The sequence below is a fragment of the Poeciliopsis prolifica genome, unplaced genomic scaffold, assembly GCF_027474105.1.
Source record: "Poeciliopsis prolifica strain line A6 unplaced genomic scaffold, Auburn_PproV2 SCAFFOLD034, whole genome shotgun sequence".
Lineage (NCBI taxonomy): Eukaryota > Metazoa > Chordata > Actinopteri > Cyprinodontiformes > Poeciliidae > Poeciliopsis > Poeciliopsis prolifica.
The window spans coordinates 847,161-858,804 of NW_026562409.1; the positions used below are offsets into that span (position 1 = coordinate 847,161).

The following is an 11,644-nucleotide window of genomic DNA, read 5'->3' on the forward strand; positions in this document are numbered from 1 at the left end:
AAAATGTTGCAGGTACTGTTGCAGCGAGGCGATTCGTCGAGGCGATTCGTCGGCGCTGCGAGGCGATTCGTCGAGGCGATTCGTCGAGGCGATTCGTCGAGGCGATTCGTCGAGGCGATTCGTCGAGGCGATTCGTCGAGGCGATTCGTCGAGGCGATTCGTCGAGGCGATTCGTCGAGGCGATTCGTCGAGGCGATTCATCGAGGCGATTCATCGAGGCGATTCGTCGAGGCGATTCGTCGAGGCGATTCGTCGAGACAATTCGTCGAGGCGATTCGTCGAGGCGATTCGTCGAGGCGATTCGTCGAGGCGATTCGTTGCAGCTCTTCCTCTCAGGACTGGATGCAGTTCTTTCTCTGATGCCGCCGGCGGCTTTTCAGTCCTGGAGAAACAAAAAGAGAAACTTTACTTGAAGATGGAATCAGTTTTCTTTTCTTTACTGGTGAAAATGTCCAAGCTCTCGTTTCTGTGACCTTTAACCCCTGATGTGCAAACAGGTGAGTTTTCGTACCGTCTTGGTCCGCCGGGCCGATGTTCTGCAGAGAAACGCTCCTCTGGATGTTCTTCTGCGGCTTCTTGGGTTTGAACTTCAGCGGTTTCTCCTGAACCTCGAACGAATCCTCCGGCTCGTTTCCTGCGACGCCACTGGCCTCTGGCGCCGTCGCCACGGGGGCGGGGCTCGGAGGAGTGGCCACGCCCTCCTGTATAGTCTCTGCGCTGTGATTGGCTGCTCTGTTTTTCAGGAAGTTCCTGAAGGAACTGCGCGGCTTCTTCACGGCGGCCGCCTCGCTCTTCCTCACTCCGCCGCGCCCGTCCTTCTCCTCTTCCTCGGCGGTGGCGCTCGGACTCGGTGAGGACACTCGGCCCGCCGCGTCCCCGTGTCGCTCGGCGTCCCTCTGGCTGGTGCCACCGAGCAGCAAGTGTCTCTGGGTGGACAGGTCCTGCAGCGAGCCCGTCAGGCCCAAGCTGTTCCCGAACACCAGCGAGTATTTGGGGTTGTGGTATTTGTGCGCCGGCACTTTGAGGTCCACCTGTCTGGAGTTGCAGACCGACACCTGGAAGCGGGACGCGGAGACGGGCGCCGGCCGGAGGTGCTCCACCCGGGGCGCCAGGACCGGAGTGGGCAGCGGCGGCTTGCTGATGTTGAACTCCTTGTGCAGGTCGACCGGTTCCGACACGGCGTACATCTCTCTGAAGTCGCTGTCGAAGAAGTCGACGACCTGACCCGTCATCACCGTGACGACGCTCCGGTCCAAACGAGACGAACTCCACGTGAAGCTGGAGGTTAAAGCCAGAAATGAGTCCAGAAATCACAAGCAAATTATCACTATTAGTGATGACATTATTGTTTTGAGACAATTCTCTGTAATTATTATAGAATAATGATGAAAGATCAATAAACTTTCAATTAATGAACATTTAGCCCTGGAACATGAACATGTTTTAAATATACAAAACAAATAAAACTAATAAAATCTATTGTGAAGTTAGCAAAATAGCCCATCCAAATTGTTAGCGTGAGAATATTAGCCTTAATAAGGTTAGCATGAGGATATTAGCATTAATAACGTTAGCAAGAGGACAGTAGCATTCGCAACGTTAGCATGAGGACAGTAGCATTCGCAACGTTAGCATGAGGATATTAGCATTAATAACGTTAACATGATGATATTAGCATTCATAACGTTAGCATGAGGATATTAGCCTTAATAAGGTTAGCATGAGGATATTAGCATTAATAACGTTAGCATGAGGACAGTAGCATTCGCAACGTTAGCATGAGGATATTAGCATTAATAACGTTAACATGATGATATTAGCATTTATAACGTTAGCATGAGGATATTAGACTTAATAAGGTTAGCATGAGGGTATTAGCATTAATAACGTTAGCATGAGGACAGTAGCATTCGCAACATTAGCATGAGGATATTAGCATTAATAACGTTAACATGATGATATTAGCATTCATAACGTTAGCATGAGGACAGTAGCATTCGCAACGTTAGCATGAGGATATTAGCATTAATAACGTTAACATGATGATATTAGCATTCATAACGTTAGCATGAGGATATTAGCCTTAATAAGGTTAGCATGATGATATTAGCATTCATAACGTTAGCATGAGGATATTAGCCTTAATAAGGTTAGCATGAGGACAGTAGCATTCGCAACATTAGCATGAGGATATTAGCATTAATAAGGTTAGCATGAGGACAGTAGCATTCGCAACGTTAGCATGAGGATATTAGCATTAATAACGTTAACATGATGATATTAGCATTCATAACGTTAGCATGAGGATATTAGCCTTAATAAGGTTAGCATGAGGATATTAGCTTTAATAACGTTAGCATGAGGACAGTAGCATTCGCAACGTTAGCATGAAGATATTAGCATTAATAACGTTAACATGATGATATTAGCATTCATAACCTTAGCATGAGGATATTAACCTTAATAAGGTTAGCATGAGGATATTAGTATTAATAACGTTAGCATGAGGATATTAACCTTAATAAGGTTAGCATGAGGATATTAGTATTAATAACGTTAGCATGAGAATATTAACCTTAATAAGGTTAGCATGAGGATATTAGCATTAATAACTTTAGCATGAGGATATTAGCATTCATGAAGTTAGCATGAGGATATTAGCATTCATAACGTTAGCATGAGGATATTAGCATTAATAAGGTTAGCATGAGGATATTAGCATTCATAAAGTTAGCATGAGTCGCTAACCTGTAGGAGCCGAACATGACCTTTTCCCCGTCCACCAGCATGTATTTGGAGCAGAGCGAGCCGGGCAGCTTCCCGAAGGACAGGGCTAACCCTGCGCCTTTCACCATCCGCACACGCAGGTTCTGCACACACACACACACACACACACACACACACACACACACACACACACACACACACACACACACACATGATTACACAGGTGAAATATGTGATTACACACCGCCCTGAGTCAACACACACACGCACACACACACACGCGGACCATGTGGGAGGAGGGTTTCTGGGATCCGTTCTCAGGAACAAAGACTGTTCCTCTGAGAGAAACCGAGCCCTGAAAACGGAGCCGAACCGGGTCGCTGCGCTACGACCCGGCCCAGCAGCGCTGGGAAACGCTGCAGGCTGCAGATAAGGCCGGTTTGGTTTCAGATCAGATGTGAGAGGATCAGAGAAACGCTCTTCCTCCTCCAGAGGAAACAAACATCCTAGAAGCGTTTAACCAATACGTCTGGAGGAAAACTTCATACAAAAAGTGAAATATTAAATTAGATCATCAGAGGAAGGTTTAACTGCAGCAGAGGAAGAGGAGCCGGTGGTTTGAGTCCTGCTCTGTGTGCGCGGCTTGGCGTCTCACCCTCAGGTGCATGGCGTTGATCTGCAGCCGGGAGCTCATGTCCAGGAAGTGGGGAACACCGCGGGTCTCCAGCACCGCGTACACCGCCACACTGCGCCGCGCCGCCGCGTCCAGCAGGTCCTGGAGGATCTGCAGGTCCGTTAGGAGATCCATGACGATGGCCAGAACCTGGGGCAAACAGAGAGCGGGGCATTTTTACTGCCCTGCGCAATATGAGCCTGAAACACACAGCTAGCATAAATCTAACCCCAACCCTAACCTGAACCCCTAACCTGAACCCCTAACCCCTAACCTGAACCCCTAACCTGAACCCCTAACCCCTAACCTGAACCCCTAACCCCTAACCTGAACCCCTAACCCCTAACCTGAACCCCTAACCCCTAACCTGAACCCCTAACCCCTAACCCAAACAGCTGAATTATAATACAGCTAGCATTAGAAAAAAGTTAAAATAAAACAAGTAAATAACATGAGAAAAAATTGTTAGTAATAAAAAAAAGTCATTATAATACAAAAATAAACCCGCAGTATTACCAGAATAAAGTTGTAATATTAGTAGCAAAATACAGGAAAAATAATTAAAAAAAACATAAGATAAGAATATTGAACATCTTGTGAATTTTGATAAATGAGAAAAAATCAAACTGTATGAAACACATTAAAACCAAATGATTATGATGATGTCTGAAAATGTCTGAAACGAGCAGAACCAGAACCAGAACCAGACTGAGCTGCTGACTTCAGATCCTTTCCTCCAGGAAGTTCATCACATTCCATCTTTATTCTTGAAATGAAGAAAAACATTTTGTGTTCCATGATTTTGTGTTTTTTAATTTAACCAAATGTGTAAATAATTTCCCCGGAAAAAAATAAATAAAACACATTCTCAGTTTCCTGGAGAGGCAGCCATCTTTATAACAATCATGTATAATGTCATCCATGCTAAACATCTGGACCAGAACCAGGCCCGCAGCATCACAGATCCTCTTCAGCTGATGAATTCTGAGGAAAGTCAAAGTTTATCCAAGAATGAGAAACATCAGATTTGCAACTTTGGAAAAAGAGTTTTATCCTGATCACAGTGAAAATTTCATTTAATCAGAATTAAATACCAGTCAAAAATATGGAAACACTTTAGTGCCAAAAATAATCTACCATAAGAAAGAAAAAAAAACCCTGGGCATGTGTGCAACTGGAAAAAGATTTGGATTCATAATGCAGGATTTAGCAGATCTGATCAGGTTTCTGCTGAACTCAGCAGTTTGGTAGATTTTTGTGATTCCCAGCGACTTCCTGCTGTGAGCGACCCATTCCTTGGAAAAACCTGTTTCTCTGGAAACAGTCTGGACCAAATCCAGAGTCGGTTATGAATCATTTATAAACCCATTTATGCTCACACGTTTCCCCATTATGGTTTTTACTAAAGAGTTTTTTCCTGTCAGATAAACTGGGTCTAGTTAAAGATTCTGAAGCTTCGGATTCGTTTCCCGGTCGCCTGTTCGACCCGATCAGCTCAACAAAAAGCTTTTTATGCAAAGCAGAACTTTAAAAAACGGATCAGATGACATCCGGAAAACCAGGTTCAGGAAGATGAGACAAACGTAACGTAACTAAAAAAACCTGAGCTCAGGATTAAGACTTTTATTGTTCTTCATGTCTGTCTGAACGCCAATAATTTAGTTTTTTTAACTCCTGGTTTAAAACTTGAAAACATTTTTATATTTGCTCTTGTTTATAATAGTCAGAAAAGCTAAAAGTCTTCATCACCTCAGACGGTGTTAGTGTTGATTTCAGAAGCATGAAACATCGTTTCTCCTGTAACCAGTTGGTAAAACCACTGCCTGGAAGACGGTCGGCCATCTTGGATGTCCGTCCTGTTTGGGTTTTATCAGGTCGGTTCTGGTTTGCTTTCTGAGCCGCCAGAAACGCAGCGCCTGTAGCTGCTGCTGCTTTTTACTGCTCTCTGCCCTGAAGCTTTATTATTTCATGGAAAACCGAGCAGCGTGGCCGACTGGCAGGTAGAGATCTGCCCCAGTCTCTACCTGCCCCAGTCTCTACCTGCCCCAGTCTCTACCTGCCCCAGTCTCTACCTGCCCCAGTCTCTACCTGCCCCAGTCTCTATCTGCCCCCCCCCAGTCTCTACCTGCCCCAGTCTCTACCTGCCCCAGTCTCTATGCCCCAGTCTCTACCTGCCCCAGTCTCTATCTGCCCCAGTCTCTACCTGCCCCAGTCTCTATCTGCCCCAGTCTCTACCTGCCCCAGTCTCTACCTGCCCCAGTCTCTACCTGCCCCAGTCTCTATCTGCCCCAGTCTCTACCTGCCCCAGTCTCTATCTGCCCCAGTCTCTACCTGCCCCAGTCTCTACCTGCCCCAGTCTCTACCTGCCCCAGTCTCTATCTGCCCCAGTCTCTACCTGCCCCAGTCTCTACCTGCCCCAGTCTCTACCTGCCCCAGTCTCTACCTGCCCCAGTCTCTATCTGCCCCAGTCTCTACCTGCCCCAGTCTCTACCTGCCCCAGTCTCTACCTGCCCCCAGTCTCTACCTGCCCCAGTCTCTACCCTGCCCCAGTCTCTATCTGCCCCAGTCTCTACCTGCCCCAGTCTCTACCTGCCCCAGTCTCTATCTGCCCCAGTCTCTACCTGCCCCAGTCTCTACCTGCCCCAGTCTCTATCTGCCCCAGTCTCTACCTGCCCCAGTCTCTATCTGCCCCAGTCTCTACCTGCCCCAGTCTCTATCTGCCCCAGTCTCTACCTGCCCCAGTCTCTATCTGCCCCAGTCTCTACCTGCCCAGTCTCTATCTGCCCCAGTCTCTACCTGCCCCAGTCTCTATCTGCCCCAGTCTCTACCTGCCCCAGTCTCTACCTGCCCCAGTCTCTATCTGCCCCAGTCTCTACCTGCCCCAGTCTCTATCTGCCCCAGTCTCTACCTGCCCCAGTCTCTATCTGCCCCAGTCTCTACCTGCCCCAGTCTCTATCTGCCCCAGTCTCTACCTGCCCCAGTCTCTACCTGCCCCAGTCTCTACCTGCCCCAGTCTCTACCTGCCCCAGTCTCTACCTGCCCCAGTCTCTATCTGCCCCAGTCTCTACCTGCCCCAGTCTCTACCTGCCCCAGTCTCTATCTGCCCCAGTCTCTACCTGCCCCAGTCTCTACCTGCCCCAGTCTCTATCTGCCCCAGTCTCTACCTGCCCCAGTCTCTATCTGCCCCAGTCTCTACCTGCCCCAGTCTCTATCTGCCCCAGTCTCTACCTGCCCCAGTCTCTATCTGCCCCAGTCTCTACCTGCCCCAGTCTCTATCTGCCCCAGTCTCTACCTGCCCCAGTCTCTATCTGCCCCAGTCTCTACCTGCCCCAGTCTCTATCTGCCCCAGTCTCTATCTGCCCCAGTCTCTACCTGCCCCAGTCTCTATCTGCCCCAGTCTCTACCTGCCCCAGTCTCTATCTGCCCCAGTCTCTATCTGCCCCAGTCTCTACCTGCCCCAGTCTCTACCTGCCCCAGTCTCTATCTGCCCCAGTCTCTACCTGCCCCAGTCTCTATCTGCCCCAGTCTCTACCTGCCCCAGTCTCTATCTGCCCCAGTCTCTATCTGCCCCAGTCTCTACCTGCCCCAGTCTCTACCTGCCCCAGTCTCTACCTGCCCCAGTCTCTACCTGCCCCAGTCTCTATCTGCCCCAGTCTCTACCTGCCCCAGTCTCTATCTGCCCCAGTCTCTACCTGCCCCAGTCTCTATCTGCCCCAGTCTCTACCTGCCCCAGTCTCTATCTGCCCCAGTCTCTATCTGCCCCAGTCTCTACCTGCCCCAGTCTCTATCTGCCCCAGTCTCTACCTGCCCCAGTCTCTATCTGCCCCAGTCTCTACCTGCCCCAGTCTCTACCTGCCCCAGTCTCTATCTGCCCCAGTCTCTACCTGCCCCAGTCTCTATCTGCCCCAGTCTCTATCTGCCCCAGTCTCTACCTGCCCCAGTCTCTACCTGCCCCAGTCTCTATCTGCCCCAGTCTCTACCTGCCCCATTCTCTATCTGCCCCAGTCTCTACCTGCCCCAGTCTCTATCTGCCCCAGTCTCTACCTGCCCCAGTCTCTATCTGCCCCAGTCTCTATCTGCCCAGTCTCTACCTGCCCCAGTCTCTATCTATCTGCCCCAGTCTCTACTGCCCCAGTCTCTATCTGCCCCAGTCTCTATCTGCCCCAGTCTCTACCTGCCCCAGTCTCTACCTGCCCCAGTCTCTATCTGCCCCAGTCTCTACCTGCCCCAGTCTCTATCTGCCCCAGTCTACCTGCCCCAGTCTCTATCTGCCCCAGTCTCTATCTGCCCCAGTCTCTACCTGCCCCAGTCTCTACCTGCCCCAGTCTCTACCTGCCCCAGTCTCTACCTGCCCCAGTCTCTATCTGCCCCAGTCTCTACCTGCCCCAGTCTCTATCTGCCCCAGTCTCTACCTGCCCCAGTCTCTATCTGCCCCAGTCTCTACCTGCCCCAGTCTCTATCTGCCCCAGTCTCTATCTGCCCAGTCTCTACCTGCCCCAGTCTCTATCTGCCCCAGTCTCTACCTGCCCCAGTCTCTATCTGCCCCAGTCTCTCCTGCCCCAGTCTCTACCTGCCCCAGTCTCTATCTGCCCCAGTCTCTACCTGCCCCAGTCTCTATCTGCCCCAGTCTCTATCTGCCCCAGTCTCTACCTGCCCCAGTCTCTACCTGCCCCAGTCTCTATCTGCCCCAGTCTCTACCTGCCCCATTCTCTATCTGCCCCAGTCTCTACCTGCCCCAGTCTCTATCTGCCCAGTCTCTATCTGCCCCAGTCTCTACCTGCCCCAGTCTCTACCTGCCCCAGTCTCTACCTGCCCCAGTCTCTACCTGCCCCAGTCTCTATCTGCCCCAGTCTCTACCTGCCCCAGTCTCTATCTGCCCCAGTCTCTATCTGCCCCAGTCTCTACCTGCCCCATTCTCTATCTGCCCAGTCTCTACCTGCCCCAGTCTCTATCTGCCCCAGTCTCTATCTGCCCCAGTCTCTATCTGCCCCAGTCTCTACCTGCCCCAGTCTCTATCTATCTGCCCCAGTCTCTACCTGCCCCAGTCTCTATCTGCCCAGTCTCTACCTGCCCCAGTCTCTATCTGCCCCAGTCTCTATCTGCCCCAGTCTCTACCTGCCCCAGTCTCTATCTGCCCCAGTCTCTACCTGCCCCAGTCTCTATCTGCCCCAGTCTCTACCTGCCCCAGTCTCTACCTGCCCCAGTCTCTATCTGCCCCAGTCTCTACCTGCCCCAGTCTCTATCTGCCCCAGTCTCTATCTGCCCCAGTCTCTACCTGCCCCAGTCTCTACCTGCCCCAGTCTCTATCTGCCCCAGTCTCTACCTGCCCCATTCTCTATCTGCCCAGTCTCTACCTGCCCCAGTCTCTATCTGCCCCAGTCTCTATCTGCCCCAGTCTCTACCTGCCCCAGTCTCTACCTGCCCCAGTCTCTACCTGCCCCAGTCTCTATCTGCCCCAGTCTCAACCTGGGGTAGGTAGAGACCGGAGAACTGTTCGGTTTTTGCCTCTCCAGGTGAAAGTGAACCTGCAGCTCAGAAACTCATTTAGCTCCAGCAGCCAGGTGAGTCGCCTTCATGGCCAGGTGAGTCGCCTTCATGGCCAGGTGAGTCGCCTTCATGGCCAGGTGAGTCGCCTTCATGGCCAGGTGAGTCGCCTTCATGGCCAGGTGAGTCGCCTTCATGGCCAGGTGAGTCGCCTTCATGGCCAGGTGAGTCTGGTGTAAATCCAGGTGTTTCTCTGCAGGTTCAGAGACGCCGCGGTTTGAAAACTGACAGCTTGATTCACTGAACCTGCAGGGCAGAAACGGCAGCGTCTGATTGGCTGATGCGTTTCAGAGACAAACTGCCTTTTGGAGGCGTTTCCTGCGGCTTTTGGAGGTTTCCATGGAAACGGCAGGTTAACATGAACTGTCCGAGGGGCGGGGCGGGGTAACCATGGCGACCGGAGCTCACCTGAGCTGACGGATCATGAGATTAAAGCCGCTGCTTGTCACGACCTGCTGCAGAAATCAGATTAATAACCGGAACCGAATCCATAACATCCAGCAATATTTACGACGTTTCTGAGTTTATTGATCAGGATGAAACGTTCATGTTGCCTCCTGTAAATCAGGACTGAAAAATGTTTCAGATGTTTTATGAATAAACCACATTATCAAGGTGATGTTTTGCTATTTTAAGCTAATTAAATTATTAAAATACACATGACATTACAAATAAAATGAAAACCAGAAATATAAAAAAAAACAAATCTGAAATTCATAAAAGTTTAACTGCTACATATTTATATAAATATTTTCTTTACCTTTGAAAAAGAAACCAAAAGCTGGTGATTCATTTTCTAACAGCCAAACATTAATATTCAGTTTATTTTTCCTTTTGTTCTTGGAAAATGAAGGATTTGATTCAGAAATGACTAAACATGAGATTATCGTGCCATTAACTGACCCACATTTTAATAAACGCAACAATAAACAGTTTATTCATTCAAACAGAATTATCCCTGTGACGTCACAGGATCACATGATCTCCTCCAGCCAATCAGGAGTCGGTTCAGTTCCTGCAGCTCAGAAGTCTAAAAGTTACAACTTTTACAAAAACAACGATTTGTAAAGAAGATATCAGTTAAAACCAGGAATCAGATTAATTTAATGAATATTTGTTGCTTCCTGGAAAGATCTCATGATGTTTGTCATTATTAGGAGTTTTTATGTTAAGATAATGTTTTTATTGCTGGTTTCCAAGGAGAAACAACAAACTGTCTCCAGTTACGTTTCAGGTTTTTAATCATTTAATCCTTTAATTGTGATAAACTTCATTACCATAACAGTATTAAATTCCAGTGTTAATAATTAATTTGTCCAACAGTTTCCAGTTAAAGAAGATCATATAAAAACATTTTGAAATCATAAAACATGAGAAACAAACATTTATCTCCTTTTTGTGGAGACTCAGAGAAATGCAGATTCAAAAAGCTCAGAAATCTATTTTAACTCAAATAATTCTTCAATATATGTTTAAGTAAGAAGTTAATGTAGGCTAATACTGACAAATTAATGTGCTGAATTTTATAGAGACATATTTTTGTTTCAATAAAAACTGCTGGAATTTGTTCCAGTATGAAACATTTTATCCATCATTAATCATTCAAACTGAATATTTAAATAGAAAAATTAGTTCTGAATCAAAAACCCCAAAAATCTGAAATGTTTGAGGAAATTGAAGTCATTAGAAAGTTGTTTTTATGAATGAACATCTTCCTTTAATAATGGATTCAATTGTTTTCAGTTAAAACTTTTAGCCATGATTTTATGAAGGTGAAGAAATAAACTAACCAGTTAGTAACTAGTTACATCTGAGAACTTTTACTAGAAACACGTTGAAGTGATTTTGCTCTGATATACTGACTCCCATCTGGTCATTAAACATGATGTTCATAGATTATTGACCCCGGCTCTCCGGCCGGTTACCTTCTGGGCGCCTTGGATCAGCCTCCTCACCACCTCCTTGATGTGCGGCCCCGGCTCTTTGGGCGGGTGTGTGTACACGGACACCCGGGTCACCCCCTTGTACACGCCGCTGCAGGCCGGCCAGCCGATGTCCAGCGCCGGCACCTCGGTGTCGGACATCTGCGGCCAGTAGGTGGAGTGGACCCCGGAGTCTGCGCTGGTGGCCTCCTTGGGCTTGTCCGGCTCGCCGGACTCCGGCTCGCTGTCCGGGTCGTACTCCTGGAAGCTGTCCCGGATGTCCCGGACCTCCCTGGCGCACAGGAAGTCCCGGATGTTGTCCTCCTGCAGGCGCATCTTGAAGGCTCCGTCCCCGTGGCGCAGCAGCTGCTCCAGCGCGGCCCGCTGCTCCTCGCTGTAGTAGAACTCCGGCCGGGACTCCGGGACTTTCTCGTTGACGTGCTGGTTGTCCAGACACAGCAGCTGGGACTCCGCCATGGCCGCGACGCGCTGCCTCTGCAACGGCTGCGCTTACCTGGCCCGACAGGTGAGGAGGGAGCGCAGGTAGGACCCAGGGGGCGGGGCCAGGGGGCGGGGACAGGGGGCGGGGACAGGGGGCGGGGACAGGGGGCGGGGACAGGGGGCGGGGGACCGACACGAGGCGCACCCCTGGAAAACCTTCAGAATAAAGTCAATAGATTCATAAATATCCGTCAGTTTCATTTCTCAAGCTTCGTCCTACAAGCAGCTCAAAGTGCTGCTGCATGATGACAAAGAAATGATCAGAACAAAACATTCC

General features: G+C 49.2%; 1 protein-coding gene across 1 annotated transcript; it reads right to left on the reverse strand.

The window, feature by feature from the left end:
* Positions 1-217: 217 nt before the first annotated feature.
* Positions 218-11,384, reverse strand: fam83fa (family with sequence similarity 83 member Fa). Its single transcript, XM_055051849.1, has 5 exons — positions 10,870-11,384; positions 3,383-3,550; positions 2,749-2,870; positions 512-1,278; positions 218-382 (listed from the first exon to the last, which is right to left on the reverse strand). Exons 1-5 carry the CDS (start codon positions 11,341-11,343, stop codon positions 333-335), a joined length of 1,581 nt encoding a protein of 526 aa, XP_054907824.1. The 5' UTR covers positions 11,344-11,384; the 3' UTR covers positions 218-332.
* Positions 11,385-11,644: the final 260 nt, after the last annotated feature.

Coding starts and splice junctions, on each gene's coding strand:
- fam83fa (XM_055051849.1), bottom strand. CDS start 11,343: ATGGCGGAGTCCCAGCTGCTGTGTCTGGACAACCAGCACGTCAACGAG. Junction 3,551..10,869: donor TGATCCAAGGCGCCCAGAAG/GTAACCGGCCGG, acceptor TGTTTGCCCCAG/GTTCTGGCCATCGTCATGGA. Junction 383..511: donor CGGCCCGGCGGACCAAGACG/GTACGAAAACTC, acceptor TTGTTTCTCCAG/GACTGAAAAGCCGCCGGCGG.